Source organism: Camelus ferus, chromosome 16, assembly GCF_009834535.1.
Source record: "Camelus ferus isolate YT-003-E chromosome 16, BCGSAC_Cfer_1.0, whole genome shotgun sequence".
Classification (NCBI taxonomy): domain Eukaryota; kingdom Metazoa; phylum Chordata; class Mammalia; order Artiodactyla; family Camelidae; genus Camelus; species Camelus ferus.
The window spans coordinates 51,049,261-51,068,930 of record NC_045711.1 but is presented as its reverse complement, the minus strand read 5'-3'; the positions used below and the strand labels follow the sequence as shown (position 1 = coordinate 51,068,930).

The 19,670-nt window shown below is 37.5% G+C and overlaps 1 protein-coding gene across 1 annotated transcript in view; it reads right to left on the bottom strand.

Moving 5' to 3' along the window:
- Window positions 1-19,670, bottom strand: part of UTP18 (UTP18 small subunit processome component) — a 37,101-nt gene that overhangs the window by 15,387 nt on the left and 2,044 nt on the right. The window contains 10 exon segments of the mRNA XM_032498111.1: window positions 2,830-2,953; window positions 4,642-4,732; window positions 5,012-5,112; window positions 9,460-9,634; window positions 9,735-9,836; window positions 9,838-9,861; window positions 11,446-11,534; window positions 15,473-15,540; window positions 17,847-17,945; window positions 18,683-18,795. Of these exon segments, the coding sequence (XP_032354002.1) occupies window positions 2,830-2,953; window positions 4,642-4,732; window positions 5,012-5,112; window positions 9,460-9,634; window positions 9,735-9,836; window positions 9,838-9,861; window positions 11,446-11,534; window positions 15,473-15,540; window positions 17,847-17,945; window positions 18,683-18,795 (986 nt within the window).

The following is a 19,670-nucleotide window of genomic DNA, read 5'->3' as shown; positions in this document are numbered from 1 at the left end:
TTAAAAAAGCAATAGAATGGTTAAAGCTCAGGCTTTGGAGCCAGACTATTTGGGTTGTAATCTTGGCTCTGCCATCTACCATGTAACCCTAACCAACATACTTAAATCACAGTGCCTCAGCTTCCCCACCTGTCAAGTGGGGATCAGGGTACCAATATCATGGAGTAGGATATGAGGATTAGGTTAGACTATATATGAAAAATATCTATATACATGTTTATATAAGTACATATATACATATTTAACATATACACACATACATATATATAGATATATATGAAAAACAACAGTTGCTTGGCACATAGTAAAAGCTGAAAGAATTTGCTATTAACACTATAAATCTTTTCATTGTAATTATTATTCAGAGCACAGTCTGAAACTAGATGGAAACTAGTAAAAAGACAATTTGTATATTTTTAAGAAGCTAATGAAGACAAAAGTCAACAAATATCTAACTACCTGATAGAACTTTGATTAGTAAATACAAAAATGGGTTTTATGGCTTTGACCAACAGTTCTCAAAATGGAAAGACCTCAAAGGGGTTTACAGCTTGCACATCCCCAGTAAAGGCAGGAGCCCAAGCTAGTGACCTGTTCCATGGCTGCACAGCAAGACATTCTTAACTAAGCAGAGAAAATAAAGAAACAGCAACAAAACAAAGGGGATTCTCTAAGCCACCTTATGGGGCCACCTGAATGTGGTGAGCTACCTTCTGAGGTCTATGTATTCAAAGAGCTGTCACGTGCAAAGGAGAGAATACGCCATGTCTCAGCTCTTCCCCATTCTTCAGCAGTGCTTTGTACATAACCTGCATTCCAACGTTTTTTTTTTTTAACTGACTGACCTCCAGATCAGCTAAGAAATCACAAAACAAAACCCACTACTGCATTTACAGAAGATGCAGCAAAGGTACAACTTAACTAGATTCCACCCAATAAAGTGAGAAGGGCACTGCACCTGGAAAAGTAAGACCGAGTTCAAGACCCTACCTGACCAATGATTTCAACTGTGTCTTACAGAACTCTGGCACATCAGCCGCCATCTATAAGGAAGGGTTACTCCAGAATGATTTCCCAAGTACATCCTAATACTATCATTGTACGAATTGAAATGAAAATCTTCTAAAATTATGTAGCAATCCTTAGATTAACCAAAGCCATAAAAAAAGACACTACAAACTAAAAGACTTCACCATTTACAATATTCTTAGCTTCCCTATTTCCCTATCAGAGAAAACCTGTAAACAGAAAGCATCCACTTTATGCCAGGACACTGAGAAGAGTTAACTGATACCAGCAGACAAATCCTGAGATCAAAGGAAGAGTTAATTCCCAGCAGCAGAGGCTAGGACAGAGGGGTTTCACACCAGCACATGGAAAGGGGAAAGAGAGGGAGGAGGGAGGAAGGGAAGGAGCAGCCAGCCAACCAGCTAAGTGGGTTCAGTTTCTCCTACCTCTGCCCTGACTTCACAGTAACTCTTCCCCACCTGCCTGATAACATGAGAAATTCCTCTAAGAGTTAAGGTCTTTCTTTACAGGTTTAAGAATAAAAACCTAATAATGGTCTTTGACCAAGCACATCAGAATTCAATTACACTGAAAGGCAATTAAAATCAAATGAGTTTAAACTACTAACATCAGATTCTTTCCTCTTTGAGCCCTTCAAAGTGGATTAACAAAAAGTGATACAAAAAAAGAGAGGCAAGGATCAGAAAAAGATTAACCTCACAAATTTAAGTGAAGGTTATTTTTGTGCAGTTGTTCTTGTCCCATATAAAGGCAAAAGCAGTTCTGCTTAAATTACTTATAATTAGTTTAAATACCAGTCTTCATTTTAAAAGAGCTTTATTCTCACATCTGCTCATCATGAATTGCTGCCATGTGCACACTACTCTGCAAATGCTGGGCTCACGCTGTCCCACTGCCCACAGCAGATCCACATGATGTTAGCCTGGCCTCCAATTGCCACTGCCTGGTTCCCAGGCCCCAAGGAAGCAGCTGACCAATTTCCAAAGGTGGCAGGGATATTTATAAGCAGTTTCCCCAACTTTAACCTTTGAAGGAGGGAGTTGAAGAAAGAGTGGTGAGTTATGCTTTTGGACAGCAAGACCCACTGGACCCTCCAACCAAGCAAGAATTTGACTGAAATCTCTTCATGGATCAACTGTGCTTAACCTAAGAAAGTCATAAAGATTCACTTCTGGAAGTTCTAAAATTATAGGTGCTGATTAGTGATCTGGTAGGTAAAATAGTTTGTATCCAATACCTCCTCCTCCCACTCTGCATCTTTAGAATAAAGCCATCTTTTTCCCAGTGCAATAAACATTTTTCTCAACAATGACACAGTAACATGTTCTAGAAAATACTTTCAAAGTCTCTAAAATACTAACAGTATTCCCAAGGAACATGTTTTTGGTTTTATCACCTCGCTAGATGAAGGGAAAATGCTTTAAGTATCTGTAAGACTTAAACCCTAAGTTTAACTTATTCTACTTCCTCATCAATGACAAGGTAAAATAGTAAACAGGAACATTCAATGTAATCAAATGAGCATTTCAAACATAAGAAAAAAATACAATCGTGTACTAAGGTAGTCTGGTATTTTCTTTGCTAAAGAACTAAAACACTGCCATTAATATTATTAAACACAAATATTAACAAACATTATTAAGATGATAAAATGTAACAGACCTCGGTTTATCAATTTCATATTACTGAACAGTTTATAAACAGAACTACTCAAGCACCAAATAGGATACTCAATTCTTCAGTATCTTCTCATTGGCAAAAAAGGTAATTAAAGCTTACCAGAAATCTCTTTTTACTTACCCACAAGCCACATACTGTCCATTCCTAGATGTGGCAATGCTTAATCCATATAAACTGCCTTCATCAACAAATCTGTTAAGGCACTTCCTAGAGTTCACATCCCAAACATAAACTTCCCCATCCCCTGAATGAAAGAGTCAAGAAAGGGTCTGGTTAATTTTGCTTTAAACTTGAACGGCAACTGAACTGACCATTCTTAGTCCCTCTTCAGTAGTACAAGGGACTACAAATAAAGACCTACATATAAATGTCCAAGGTCTGGAAAACTGGCCTAAAAATACTTCTTGAGTACATTCCCAGATACAGAAAAACTGCATCCTCATTTGTCATTAATAAACAGTATTTTTAGGTTTAGAAGTGAAAATCACAAACTCTTGGCTTGAGTTGAGCTTTTAAAGACGTGTCTACATTTCACTCAGAAAAACTGCTGGACAAAACTTGAAAAAGCAAAAACCAAACTACCCACCAGCACAGGTCTGCCAATATCTATCAATAGGTATTAGAGCACCTTATACGTAAGACTAGGTGATTTAGATACCAAACTAACGATGAACGTGATAACGGAGAAGGAAGTGAAAGAATGAACTGATCAAGGCCATAAGGAACTTACAATTTAATTAGGAAGGTGTGCACAAGTTATCTATCACCAAGTCATTTAAATAATAAGAAATGCTAAATGTGAGTGATAAGCACAAACAGTATAGAGAAGGGAGAATGTATGAAAGATAAAGGATATTAAATCTGAAGAGAACACAAATATTTTCATGAAACGGCCATTTAATTGCCAGAAGTAGTCCTTATTCTTTTCTCTCCTTTGGACTCCATATTGATGATCACCCTCCTTCTCACACCCATCACCTGTACAATGTTCCTTTACCCACCTCAAAGGTGCTCCCTCACTCATCTCCTTCATCTTTCTTTTCTGTGGATACTGCTCTAAGGTTCACCCTTCAATACCCTTCTAGACTACTATCTTTCCAATGAGAATTCAATGAATCTCACTGTTTCAACTACTTCATGAACAAATAAAATGTCCAAAGCTGGCATAAGGGTTTAGGTTAGCTGAAAGTGAAATATGTAATTTGAAAAAAATTTAGTAGGGTCAAAATTTAAAACCTTTATGTCTGTCTGCAGGTAATGGTTCAATACAGGAAGGTATTTAAAGATTAGCTAGCTAGCAACAGACTGAAGTGGGAAGGGAATAGATCAAGGGCAGAATATCACCTAAAGTAAGTACATTAAATGGTCATGAGTTGATGATGACTTACAGCAAAAGCAGCAATGATTAATCCATAAGGAAACAAAGCTATGCTGAGCTTGTGATGGCCCCTTTAGGAAAAGGGTTAGATGACATGGGACAGCCTGAAAGGCCAGCAGAAAAGCACAAGATTAGAAACCATCAGGGGTAATAAAGAGGGTCAACAGTACTACAGAAATGTCAGGATGAGATCGGAACTGTTTTCAGGCAATAATGAAGAAAATTCCAAATATTACTCAAGTCAAAAGGGGCTAAATGAAAAGGGGTGATGATTCTAAGCAACTTTCAAAAAGAAAGTAAGAAAGTCATAGAATGAATCATCGTCTAAATATGCATTTTCTTCCTATCTTTTCCCCAAACAGCGCACATTAAGTGGTTAACCCTTCACTATTACTAGCTGGAAAGTGAGAAGGCAAACGGCAACAAAAAATAAATTCCTAAAATAAAAATGACTTTCTTACTAGCAAAAAAAAAGTCTAAAATCAAGAACAGTTTTGGTGAAATCTGACAGTTAAACACATCTGAAGCTTCTTGGAAGCTTGTCATTAACTTACCTGAAGAGGCATATACTTTCTTACTGTCTGAAGAGAATGTGGATGCTGCAATCCTTCCATTAATTTTCATGCTACCAATTAGTTCTTTAGTCTGAAAGAATGATAAATACTACTTATCAAATTGTTAGGAGGTTCACAGGAGAATCACAATGTGTCAAATACAATCTAGTTCTCTATTTTGTGGCACGTATTCAACTTTGTTTTTCCTTATACTCTAAAATTCTCCCCCAAATGCCACAACTTCTCCCCAAGTTCCCCTATGTTCCTCTACTGGAGATGCTGACTTAAGGACACCATGAGTGATGGTTTAAGACTCTCCCAACACTAAAATCTTATCCTAAAGAACAAGCAACAACCAATAATGGTTCACCTTCATTGACAACAAATGTAAATATCCAGCAACACCATTTATAAGCAAGAAGGACCCATCTGGGGAGACTTCAAAGCTCCTCACTATCTTCTCCTTCAAACCTAAGAAGAGAGATGAATTAATAAGGATTAATATGATTTGCAGTAAAGCTACTTTTCACTCACAATTGAGAGTTTCTTACTTTTTTAAAACATCTTAACAGCCTCACATTAAATAAAACCTAGGCTCAGACTCTGAATAGATCTGACCCCATGCATCATCAAGTATGACCCAAACATAAGGTCACCACAAAATGCTTAGCAACCTTCTGTTCTTTGTCTTGCTTAACATTCACCATTTTAATTGCAGGCCAGAGATCCAGCTCTCCAAACAGAAAACTTATTGACTAATTTTCCAAATGTAAACAGTAATACCTGTAATTAACTAAAAGGATAAATTATACTTCTCTGTCACAACATTCATTACCAGAAGGGAAATACACTGCCAATACAGACAGCTAAAACATGATAATATGCAGAAATTAGCTGCTGGCCACCTACTAAACATCCCATGATGAATGGGACGCTAATTCTTAATTCTGTGGATCCAAAAAGAAAAAACAAAACAAAACCACGTGTCAGTGTATTCAAGAGTTGATTAGCTTCTCAAAACGTGACTCATGTAACCAAATCACACGAGCTAAGTATGTAGACCAGACAGTCAATTTACTTACTTATGAAAGGACTTTTTTTTTTTATGCCTAAAAGGTTCATACTGACTATGCAGGAGACTCCTTCTAATGCTTATAGAGCCAACTTACTTATTAAAGAGTTGCCTGATAGAAAGGATACATAAACAAAGGCTGTAAGTGGCTACACTTCCAGGGAAGGGAAGTAGGTAGTCAAGGTGACAGCAGAAGAGAATTTTCACTATCCCATGTACGCACTGGGTTCTTTATACAATGTGAATGTAAGGCCCAGTCAAAAATAATGGATTAAAAAATTTTAAGTTTCTAAGTTAAAATATTAATCAGAAAAAAGAAAATTTAGAAAAATTCAGTGATGAACACTTGTTCCCCTCCCCCAAAGGAAAGTGATGGTTAAAGGTCCCACAGACATACTCTGTGCCTCTAACAGTCTTTAGATGGTTCACAGCACTGCAAAACTGGGCCTCCCATGCTAGCCCCCCCTCCAGAGCCTACACCCTAGGTTTCTTGATTGGAATCAATCCAGACATGTATTTCCAATTACTGGCGTTACTTCTGCAGGATGACCAATCCTCTTCACAGTGATTCTATTCCTACTAAGGGAAATATTCATCCCAAATTTGGGGCACATATTACGTAGTGACTGCAGTATACAGAAACAACTCCAACTGTAAGGAAAGGATCATGCATGATGAAGCAGGGAAAGGAGGCTCATCCAGCACAGTGCGAGGTTACAGCTGCAAACCCCTCCAGACCTAATCCTAATGGCACAGCACCAGGCAGTGGGAACACGAGACAGAACTAAGTGTTCACCTTGGAGCCTACAGCTGGGCACCACCATGGTCCTGGAGGACTGCAGACGGCACAGATACCGTAAGGACAACAGTAAACAAAGATCCCTCACATTGTGCAGGACCAGTGTGAACACAGAACCAGTGTGGCAGCAACAGAGGCAAAATGCCAGAGGACTCATCACACAGTCCACTGCTCTCTGCCTTCAGTGAAAGACCTTGTCCTTTTGGCCTGAGTAAGCCCGTTGTTTTTGGGCAATTCAGGAGAGGGAGTTGTCTTCAAGAAGGAAATACCAGACTTCCAACAAATAAGGACAGGTAGTTGCTTTAGCAATTAATTGGAAAAATAAGAAAGATACCCATATTTTCATCCAAAGCTTGCAGTGTATTTTACTAGTTATGTGTATATAGCATTTTGCTTTTAACCTCACAAAAAATAGTGATAATAAATGCTAATATCAATATTATAAGTGCTTTTTATAAATGCTGGACCCTTCAAAATAGAAGTAAGATAAAATTTACAATATGGCCTTGAGAAACAAGAGACAGAATTTTAAAGATGTCAGATACAAATGTTTTTATAGATTAGGAAATGAGATTTTTAGGTCAACAGCTGAGCAACTGATAAGAAAAAGAATGGCCAATTTAATTAAAATAGAGTCAAATTCCACAGGATGGGAAGCGGACTGACTATCATCAGATAGACTATACGCTGTTCTTAACAATGACAGTAGTTACCCATGGTGGAATATTTACCATGGGGCAGGTGCTTAGCTTAGGAGCTCTCAAAAATTCTCTTTTAATATTTATGACCCTCGACTTTACAGAAAGAAAGCTGAAGCTCAGTGATGACCATACCAAAATGCCTAGAAATCATAATGGCTGCCTGACCAAAAACTTTATTCCCCAACCATCAAATTCTTTATGTTTACCCAGAACAAGAGAGCTCTCTTGAGAACTGTCTTTCTAAATGAGGGAACAGACACCGCTTCTGGAGTTTGAACTGGTAATTTGTGCTTCTTAACCTTTCTGGGTACCAGTCTGGTGAAGCGTTCTGATCCCGTTCTCAAACCAACAGTTGTTTAAAACTTTCATAACTGAAGCAAATGCTAAATTTCAGTTAGAGGTTAGTGAAAATAAAGATGTAATGTTTTTCTTATCCAACTTCACAGACCCTTGAATTTTAAAGAGTCCATGAACCCCACTTTATGAACTCTGACAGGTTAATGGAATGAATCATCAGTTTACAATTCTTCAGAATGCATCAACTCTATACTCTTCATTTTTCAGATTTGCATTTATGACAGCCAAGAGTTTGCATACATATAAGGCTTGTATATCCTAACTTGTCAGCAACTTTCCCCCCTTGTTCTGCTGTCCTTAATTTCTTGAATTAGTGTTTTATAACAAGAAACTGCGATTATATTCAATAACGTATCACCAAAAAAGAAATACATTTGATTTATCATTACTATTATTATCATCATCATTATTACCAAGTTATGCTTATTGAGGGAAGAAAAGAAAAAATATTAGAAGGGAAAGATAACTGCCATGTCTTAGAAGAAGCTGGTGGTCAAATACACACCCCTGCACATTCGTGAATCCACAGTGGACACCGGTAACTACCAGATTTCAGCCATCTCTGGTCTGCTTTTCCCAGGAAGATGCAATGCAGGAAGGACCAAAGCCCATTCCTCTTGATTAGTGGAATAATATTTAAGAATGATAACTACTACATGTTGTCTTCTGTTTCATAATGAGATGGTTTAAGGTAGTAAACTCAAAGGGAGGTCCGTGGCTCAGCAGCATCAGCACCATCCGAGAGCTTGTTAGAAACGCAGAATCAGGCCCCCCTCAGAACAACGGAATCAAAACCTGCACCTTAACAAGAGCCCCAGGTGATTTATATGCACATTCATGTTTGAAAAGCACTAGTTTAAAGCATAAATAGATAAATTAAGAACCTACTTCAAAAGGATCACTAAAAGTGTCAGGAACACAGGAAAGAAAAGACCACAAACACTGAAAATAAACAGCATAAATGTTTCTAAACTTGGCCTTACTCACTTAAACCACTAGTAGAACAAAGGCTGTACAGAGCAAGTCCTGTCCTTTACCGCCCCACACATGTGCAGTTCAACAGGGACACTGCCAGGGAGCCGCAGCACATGCCGACGCCAGCGCCCTGATTTATAACGTTAACCCAACCAACTTCATTACAGTGACTCTGCTTCCCAAAGGATTCATGAAGGTGTCTCTATATTTTGTGGTAAAAGCGGTAGGAGAACACAAGGGAAAGATAAATTTTCATCTGATAAAAAAAGGTTTTTTTTAAGTAGCTCATTCTTTAAAACACGTTACAACCTCCAAAAGCAGTGCTTTACTTCCTTTAAATGTAAACCAAAATTCTATTAGAACAAACATAGAACTGGAGGTTTCCAAATTTCCTGAAGATGAGAAAAGTGAAATGATTAGAACCCAGGTCTTCTAACTCCCAGGCTCATGCTCTTTCTGGTGTAGCAATTTGCTAATTTACAGCCAAGTATTTGCAACTGCTTTTCTGGTCTAGGAGAATATTTATCTTCAAATTATGGTTTTCTCCTAAGAGCTTAATAAAGTCAGTTCAAGGGGAAGGATATAGCTCAGTGGTAGAGTATGTGCTTAGCAGGCACAATTACAAGGTCCTGGGTTCAATCCCCAGGACCGCCATAAAAATGAGTAAATAAATAAACCTAATCACCCCCACCAAAATAAATGTTTAAAAAAAAAAGTCAGTTCACTGTTTTCATTCAACCATATTATATCAATAACAGAATATTTTCCAAATACTAAAACCAAAGAAACTTATTTTTAAGAATTCTATGGGGAGGGAAAAAAAAGTGGTTGTAAGTACTGTTAAATGAACTCAGCTGTGGGCTGGAGGGTGGGGACAGGTGAGGACTCAGCTACGTGTTCAATAGAAACCTTACCTCTTACTTGATGCACAGGAATTAGCTTTCCAGCCAGCATATCATAGACATAAAGAACTTTGCTGTGAGTGCTCGTGGCTAAAACCTCTTCTCCATTAGCACTGAAACAAGCCTTAAAGATTGGAAACTTTTCCAAATAGATGCTCTGAATTTTAGGATTTGTTTTTCCATCAACCTATAAGGAAGTACAAAATGTTTCTTTTGGTTACTTCCATAAACCCTGTATGCTGACTATAAACACTTCTCACTACAAGTCTTCATTTAAAAATGCCCACCTGAAAGAGTGATACAGCGTTATCTAGTCCAGCGACCATCACAACCTGTGCACAGGGATGGAACTGCACAGACGAGACCCGAGCAGTGGTAGGACGTTCAGCAGTTAGCGTGTTGGCAGTTCTTCATCTACAGAAAAATAAAACTGGAATTTTATCAATTCAAACGGGTTAATATTATTTTCTTTAAAGCATGAAGAAAAAACATTATAAAGTAGTTTGCAATGCAGAACAAAGTGCACTGCAATGGTAACCAGAAGACCACAGCTCTGCTACCAACCAGCAAGTCATTCTGCTATAAAAGAATCCATTTTGACCATCTTTCAAAGAAAGGGATTAAATCATTAAGGCCTTAGAACACCAGAATATAGTTACAATATAGTTACTTCCCCACCATACATCCATTCGGGTTAGGAGACTTTTATGCCCAGAGAAATTTTATTTAAAACTCCTACTCTGGCATCTGTGCATTCATGGTACAGAGGTAAGAGGCACTGGGTAGGCATCCCCACAGTTCTACGGTTGGCAATTCCTTGTGTTCTTCTCTCAGGGTACATGGTTGCCAGTTTAAAGTAGTGATGAGTTCATGCATCATTTGGACTATTTTCAGTTATTTTTCTGTTTTTACATGTCTTCCCCTCTGCATTAAAAATTCACTAATATAAAAAAACTTATGTGTGTTTTGTTGGAAACCACCAAAGTTAAATTTTATGGTGATTATTATTTTCTTTTTTAGCTCACTCTAATTCTTATTTTTTATTGACATGTAGTCAATTTACAAATGGTGACTGCATTTTTAACAGGGGTGAATTCACCCTATATGGAATTAAGCGAGTTATCTTCATAGGATGAGCAAAATAACTCTAACAGTTTACTATAATAGGGTCCCATCTCCACCAATACACATGCCACCATTTTATAATGAGGAAAAATACCTATGTCAGAGAGAAATCTGGTCATTGATATTATATCAAAGCAAGTGCTGAGTAGGCACTTGGTTACCACAATAAACAAGAGAGACAGTGATGAAGTAGAAAGTAACTAGTAGGCCACTTTAGATAGGATGGCCAGGAAAGACGTTTCCAGGTGTCATCTGAGCAGAAAGGTAAGAATGAGTTGGCCACTGGCAGTGTTTGAAGAACAGACAAGCAGAAGAATGAGCAAGAGGAAAAGTTCAGAGGGAAAAAGGGGTCGGCATGTACAAGAAACAGAAAGAAGGCCTGTGTGGCCTGAGTAAGGAATGAGGAAAGGGATGAGGCAGAAGCCAGATCGTGTGAAAGGCAGTGTAGACTAGAGTACAGAATTCACAAATTTTCAAAGAGCAGTGAAAAGTGACACAACATGATGTTTTATTTTTCAAAGACCCCTCAGGTTACTGTAGAAAGACCAGTTTGGAAATGGAGAGTTTAGTCACACAGCTGCAGTGCACTGGGTGAGAGATGACAGCAGTAGGAACTAGGCTGGTACTAACAGAAAGGACAAGAAATGCAAAAGGAAAAATCAAATCAGATTCCCAAGATTCCTGAGGACATAATTTAACCTTACCCATCACTTCTGCAAAAGGAAAAAACCTAACATAAATATTTACCAAGGCAAAAATGACAGCAAGCACATTTAATTCCCCAGAAAAAGGGAGTCAACACATTTGTAACTGGGAAGCATATTGGATTTCAAAGTTAGTTAGCTAGAGAGGTCCAATTTCACTGACTCTCACCTTTAAGATGCCTTTAGGAAGAGTGGCTGATGTGGATAGGAAATTCCCAGTCCTTTGCAACAAATCATCTTCATCCTCTTCACTTTCATCTAAGTCAAACAAATCCACAGGCTGATCTTTAGAATCAATGAGATGGCCATTACCTACACCAAACATCTGTAACTAAAACTTCACCTCCCCTCCGAGTCTCCCAACCTTAATCATTTTATTTCATCTGCAATTGGTAAAAGTAAAACAGCAAAAGAAATCTGAAGGAGAGGAAATGATGACAAAGACCTCAATATACATGGTTAAAATCAAAGCCTAACTCTGGAACCAAAGATGCACATTCACAGATGGTGACTAAAACAACATGAAACGAAATAAAGTTGTAATAAGAGTCAGCATTTAATTTAAAAAGCATTTAATTTAAAAGTGTGGCAAAATTGGCAACAGGGTGAACAGCAGATCTAGCTTAACAATTCACATGGAAAAGAACTAGAACTTCTAGCTGACTGAGAGCTCAAAGTCAGCAAACCGTGTATCTGAACTCCAACGAGAGGTAACAGGGCTGCTTTTCCCCTGGAGACGACTGATGGTTCCAATAAAGAAAGCTGAGACGCTAAGCAGAGGTTTTAAAACACCTGTAGTGTTAAGGAGGCAAAAACTAGCATCAAAAGCCCTCTAAGGTCTGTAAAGGGTCTGGCAAACCACTAGGCTTTGGACTGTTGCCACAAAAGGGTAACATAAAATTAAAGGTGAAATCAAAGAATTATGAGAAAATCTCCCAGCAGCTGAAACCCAACTATGAATCCTCACACTCCCTCACTAGAATAAGATGCTCAGGGATTGCTAGTGCTCCTTGGCCACCTACCCATAAACAAACACACAAATCCTCTGGCCAAAGACATCACTGTCCTAGACCTCTAATTAATCAGCAGTATTTTTCTCCAATGAAATATAACCAGGTCAATGATGACAGGGTAAGATAACCTGACCTAAAACTTAAGGGAAAATACACAATTTTCATAGATCTAGATAATGGAATTACCAGACACAAAGATCTTTAAAAAGATTATGTTTAAAATTCATAGAAAAAGAGATCAGACTTGTGGTTACCAGAGGCTAGGGGGTAAAGTGAGGGGGAACTGCATGAAGGCAGTCAAAAGGTACAACTTCCAGTTATAGGATAAATAATTACTAGGAATATAATGTACAACATGGTAAGTATAACTGCTGTACATTATATATGAAAGTTGTTAAGACAGTAAATCCTAAGACTTCTCATCACGAGGAAAAATTTTTTTTTCTATTTCTTTAATTTCGTATGTATGTGAGATGACAGATGTTCAAAGAACTTATTGTGGGAATCACTTCATGATATATATAAGTCATCATCATGCTATACACCTTAAACTTATAATACAGTGCTGTATGTCAATTATATCTTAATAAATTTGGAAGGAAAAATAATAAAAAATAATTTTATGTTTAAAATTTTTGTTTAACATATTCAAGATAATTAGAGACAAGACTCAGAACTGAGCCAGAGAACTAGACTATTTAAAAAAAGCACCAAATGGATACTTTAGAACTGAAAATACAGTAATTAAGCTTAACACCAGTTGGATGTTTTTAACAGGATATCAAAATTACCTGAAGTGTAAATTAATGGTCTGAAAAAAGGATCCAAAAAAAAAAAAATCCAGACTGAAGTACAGAAAGCAAAAAGATAGCTAATACAGAAAAGAACACAGGATATACATATTTTTTTAAATTTAACATATGTGTAACTGGTATCTCAGAAGGAAAGAAAAAACAAAAACAATATTTGAAGACATAATGGACAAGAATTTCCAAAACTTCAAAGAGCACGATAAAGACCAAGCAGAATACAATGCAAACTAAAAAGACTGAGGCGGGATTGGAGGGAGGATTAAATTAACAAAACAGCAACACTAAAACAATCCACAATATTAAGAAATTACTACTGATTTCTGACAGTGTATGACGAAAGCATTATAATTATGTTTAAAGGGGAAGTACTTCTCTTTTTAAAGATACTCAGTGTAGTATTTATAGGTAAAAATACCAACATGTTGGAGTTAACTGTGAAGCGGGGTGGTAGTCACCACCCTGCTGTAAGTACACCCTGGACAAGTCGCTTCGAGTTTTTTGAACCTGACTCCCCTCATCTGTACGATTAAGGTATTAGACTTGAGGGGAAGGGTGTAGCTCAAGTCGCAGAGTGCATGCTTAGCATGCACAAGGTCCTGGGTTCAACCCCCAGCCCCTCCTCTAAAAAGAAATAAACCTAATTACCTCCCCCTAAAAATAAATAAAATAAGGTATTAGACTTGATATCCCAGATAGTAACAGACTGGCTCACTGTTGACCTAATCCATTTCCTTTTTCTCCTGGGCACAAAGACAAACTATATTTCTTGGTATTCCATGCAGTTAGTGTGGCCTCGTGACTGAGTTCTGGCCAATAAACGCAGGTGAAACTATCATGCACCACCACCAGGACAGGCCAGTGAAGACCTCCCTTGGTGAGCCCCTCTGTCTTCTCCTGTAGTCACATCTCGGGCAACTGTGGACAACCCAGCCTGAAGAGGGCAGAACCTTTGTGAACCTGGGTCCCTGACACAGAGCATCACCCTCCCACCACTCCAATTTTATGGTTACTCACAGAAAAAAAAAATTATCCTGGGATCTAAGGTTTTCTGCTTCAACAACAAGCATAAACCTATCTTTAATTAAACAGATCTAAAATATTGTTGTTCTATGAATGCAGTATTCTAAAATGAATAATAAAATTATATTTCATCTAGGAGAGCAAATTGGTGACCAAGGTTTGAAAATTGTGTCAAGTAAAAACAGGTTAAAAGACAAGAAATGATTAATATACTAAAAAATGAACTTGGAAAGACATTTCTCAAATAACAAACAGTTTATATGAAAGAGAGGTAAGATTATACCTCTTCAAAAGGTAGGACTACAGAATGTAGGGAGATTAAATTTCAAAACAGTAAAAAAAAAAATTAGAACAACTAGTTCTTTAAGTAAAGAGGAGAAGGGGAAGAGATACTTCAATAAAGAGTACAATATTATTTGAAATATTTACGCAGAGGCTAAATTATCATGTGACAGATGTTGCAGAAGAGGTTCTTGCAGTGTCAGGCCACAGCACGAAGAGTCCCTCAACCTCTAAAAGTATCTGGTTGGAAACCAGAAAGTAAAGTTCTACCTAATAACAAATTGAGTTTTCTAACAGAATTCTATAAAACAACTGGCTCCTCGTAAGGGCTTCCTGTACTTGAACACCATGAGGACTGACAGTGGTAGGGATAAAGGAGGGAGAGGTAATGGTGGAAATCAAACAGAAGTTCATCAGGTATCAACGGTGCTAAGAAAGGAGCTCCTTCATTACATGGGAAGATATACTCTAGAGTTCCTCAAGAATCTCAAGGTCAATTCCAAGTCTAAAATTTGTAACTCCAAGCACTCAAATCAGATCTTGGCCAAATCATCCATATTTAAAATATCTAAAGTCAAAGATCTAAAAAGCAGAAAACAGTTTTGGAATAAGACAAACTTAAAATCTAGAGTTTAAAGACAGGTTTTTATAAAGTGAGTAATCATCTTGGTCTGACGTGACATATACTCCTTTGAAAGACATTCCATTTCCTAGAGGACAGCTACATTAGCTGCCATGTATGTCTTCAGAAGGGGCTCTGAATCAAGAAATACTACTACTATTCATTTTTACTTAATCCTATGCCATAATGCAACATAGTTCTGTTAAGAAAAAAAAATCATAAAATTCATCCATTATTGTCTTTACAGTGGATAATATGGTATTAAAAGCCTTACAGTATTGTGAAAGGGCTTCCCACAAATGAATGGTAGACTATAAAACCAGACATTAAAAAAAAAAAAAGACATATTTCAAACACTAGGTATCAATGAGCCTCGTAAGAAAGCTCAAATTCACAACAGAACAGGAATAAGGATCTATTTACCAACTTAAAAGTGTCAACACTCACCATCTGAAGATGTTTTCCGTTTATTGGTCTCTGCCCAGGCAGGTACACCCCCCATGGCATGCTGGAATCTAAGCAAAGACATTAAAAAAAAATTTTTTTTTTGTAGTAACCACTGTATTTTCAGAGAGCTTGATACATTTAAAGAGTACAGGACAGATCACCCTCAAAAGTATGTACAGAATCTCTTTCAAAAAAGTTATTATCTTTGAGAACAGAAAAGTTACTCACACAAGGTAGTTCCAAATTCCCTGTCATGAACTTCTAACCATTGAAACTAGCCCTGCATACATATTTGTTGTTAATTATTTACATCTAGTTATATACCTGCCTTATTTGTGTATATCAACACACCAGATCTTGGCACTGTAAAGAAACCTCTTTGTAATTATACATCAGTGCTATAGCACACAGAGTACACAACAGAACACTACAACATGTCTGAAAGAAAATGACTAGATGAGTAAAAGACACAGAACTTCACCATATATCCTTTGAATATGTGGGAGCATTTCACCCCAGAAAAAGTAACCTTCAGGAGAAGTATGACAGTTAGGTTCCACAGGGCTGGCCTATGGAAGAGCGCCAACAGTCATTTTCACTGTTTAACACAGAAATACAGACAAGTCCACCAAACTAAGACCACTAGCTGTAACTAACTAGAAAGCTGAACAAAATATACGAAACTATTCTCAGAAACTGGACAACAGGCAACACAGGACTATGATTCATAAAAGAAAGGAAATAAGGTGAGCCCTGCCATCACTGGGACTTTCCCCTCAAGGAGTTCCAAGCACCCCTCAAGGTACTGGGAATTGAACCCAAGACCTCGTGCACGGTAAGCATGTGCTCCACCACTGAGCTATACCACTCCCCAACCCAAGGCAATTTTATAAGACCCTGACAGAAACAAAGGAGAAAAAGATCAGACTTGAAAGAGGGTGAGACAACAGGAATTTGAGGGACAGTCAACTGCAGAGAGAAAGAGCTCCAGAAATCTGTATAGGGGTCCACAGACACTTCTGCAGAATACTAAGCTGCACTCTTACGGGATGAAATTCCATGAGATCAAGTGAAGAACTACTAGGGAGCTGTAAGTTGCACAGAATCTAACCTCAGACACTTGAGTTCAACCTGTCAGAAGGAAGGTCCTTACTGAACACTCAGGGCATTCAGAAGAGATCCCAGAAAGGTCATACCCTAATAATGGGGTTAAACCAACCTAAAATAAATGCTACTCTAGAAGAAAGCTAAAAATAAATCTTGAAAAGATCAAACTGATCTCTGAATCAATTAACTGCCTGCCAAGACAAAGTTCAACACCAAAAGCAAAAAACAAAATCAACACTGAACAACATTCACGCTGCCCAGAATCCAATCAAAATTACTAGATATGCAGAGAAGTGGAAAAACATGAGCCATAATCAGAAGAAAAAGCAGCCAATAGAAACACAGAAGTGACAGACCTTACAGAATTAGCACACAAGGACTTTAAAATAGCTAATACAAATACTCAAAGGAAGTACGAACATAAGAAATAATAAAAGGAAAATAAGAACTAAACAAAACAAAAGATCTAGTTGGAAAGATTTCCTAAAGCTAGAAGATATCTGAAATAATAAGTGCACTAAATGGGTTCAACAGATTCAAAAGACTACATATTATATTACTGTATTTAAATAGCATTCTGGAAAAGGCAAATCTGTAAGAACGGAAAACACATCAGTTGTTGTCAGGGGCTAAAGGGGTTAGAAGATGAGAAGGGCTGACTACCACAGGGTATAAGAAAACATTTTGGGTGAAGGCAATGTTCTATGTCTTGATCCCGTGTGTTAACTGTCCTGGTGCTTACATGACTGTATGTGCTGAACAAAATTCACTGACTGATACTTCAAAAGGGTGAATTTCACTGTATGTAAACTATACCTCAACGAACCTTCTTTAAAAATGCAAGAAATATAAAAAATATTCTCAATACAAACAAAAATAAAAATAATTTTAAATAATTTTAAAGATTTGTAAGTCTGAATTAAAAGTATCAATATAAAATCATTATTTTGAAATATGTATTTCCCAGCTCTGTTCAACTAAAAGAGCCTAGAAGTTGTGGAATAGAGATGGTTTACCAAATGCCAATGAACAAGTAAGTAAAAAAGTGTTATTGATTATATTTGGATGGTGGGATTACAAGTTTTTTCCCAAAAATTTTTTATACATCCTTCCCAATACTAAAATGTAATCATGTTTCCAAATGCACTTAATGTTTCAGTGGAAACCTGACTACCCAAGAAGCTGTTACGGCCAAAGATTGAGCAAATCAAAATAAGCTACTGGTTACAAATACCTCTTGTTAAAACAAATGGAAAAGGACACTTACTCTTCTTTAAGTCTCTTTTGTAGCTCGTCTTTTGAAAGTTTACTTTCAGTAGCATTTTTCATCATATCTTTCCGAAAACGATTGTTCATCATGTCAATCCTATAAAAAACAGAACAGCATGCTTTAAATGACTTTTAAAGATTCAACATAAAACTTGTTGCCTTTCGTATTTTGAGGAAACAATAAAATAAAGTGAACAGATACCTTTCCTTGGGAAGGTAAACTGGTAAAACCTCAGGTTCAGCCTGGCCGTCTTTACCAAGAACCTTAAAATTGCTCTTTGAGTAACTCTACCTCAAAGAAACTTTCTTAAATAATTTAAAAAGTGGGAAAAAGTTTATGCATGAAGATCCTCAATACCAATTTACTAAAAAGAAAAATAAGATGCTTGCAATACAATACATTCTCCTCTATTAAAGTACACACTGTGCAGGCTGGCTAACTTTTTTTTTTTTAGCCTTTTCTCAATTTCAGACACTGTGTTAAGAGGTCTACATATACTATTTCATTTCATCTTGAGATTCTTGATATAGCTACTGTATTTCCATCTTACAAACAAGAAAAGGTAGGTTCTAAACTTGCCCAGGGTGTAGGAACTAGCCAAATTAGGTGGCAAACTCACGTCTGACCCCAGACACTGTGCTCACAGCTTTTCTATACAGCGTAAGAGAGAGATGTATGCCAACATGGCAACAATGGTTGGGACTATGAATAACTTTTCCAGTATTCTTCAAATCTTCACATAATCATATATTCAAAAAAAGAATTTTCTTAAAACTACAAAATCACTTTTAAAGTATCCGGAGAGATTCCAAGAAAAAACTTAGGCAACCTACATCTCCTCGTCTTCATCTTCTTCATCCAGCCAAACTGGCTTCTTTTGAGGTGGAAAATCATCTTTTGCTTCATTCTCCACTTCTGAGTCACCTGAGTCTTCCCGTACTTGAACCTAGGGAAGACAAAATGCCCACAAGCACTGAGTTTCTCATACCCCGTGGTGGCAGACACACACCTTGTAGTTATTATACGGCTTGCAGCATGCTTTGTTTTCATAGCCCTCTGAGGAAACAATGGGATTCAATGCTAACACAGCAAATGCTGGAGACGGAAAAGAAAAGTAAATTAAAGAACGGCACTACATGCTGGACAGGGAAGGGAAGATGGAACTGCCAAGGAGGGAAAGTCAACTTGCTGAAAAGAAAAGACCAAGTAAGACAAGAACAAGAGGTAAGCTGACGCTGGGGGGGGCCCACAGGAAAAATCACAGAACTACAGAAATCATGGGACCAGAAACAGACTGGCATCAAATACAAAATAACATGACTGTCATAATTAAATCGTATTTCACATACTTAAAATATCTCTTCTCCACTTTTCTAAACTGTTCTTGACCCCCTACCTCCTTAAGAAACTACACAATCAAAACTGAATCCAGACCACAGAATACCCCCTGACAGAACTGGACCTTGAGTGAAGTCAACTTAACCTTTCCCAGAACTATACAACAGAAATGTCCAAATGATTTCTATTTGCTCCACTACTGGCCTATAAGCCCAACAAACCCCACCTCACTTAGACTGGCTTTTTTCCTGACTAGGAAACTTGTCACACAGTTCAGCGTTTTTCCAGTCGTATTTCTCTCTCCCAATTAAATTCTGCAACCTCTCCCATAAGCACCCAAAGGTAGTCTTGCAATCAAATGATACTTCGGTAAATATTCACTTACCAAACTGAATATTCTCAGTAAGGCTACGCTTGGCAACCCTACGAAAAATTTCACAGGCCATACCTCTACACAAACTTATCTCCCTTTCTCAAATGCCT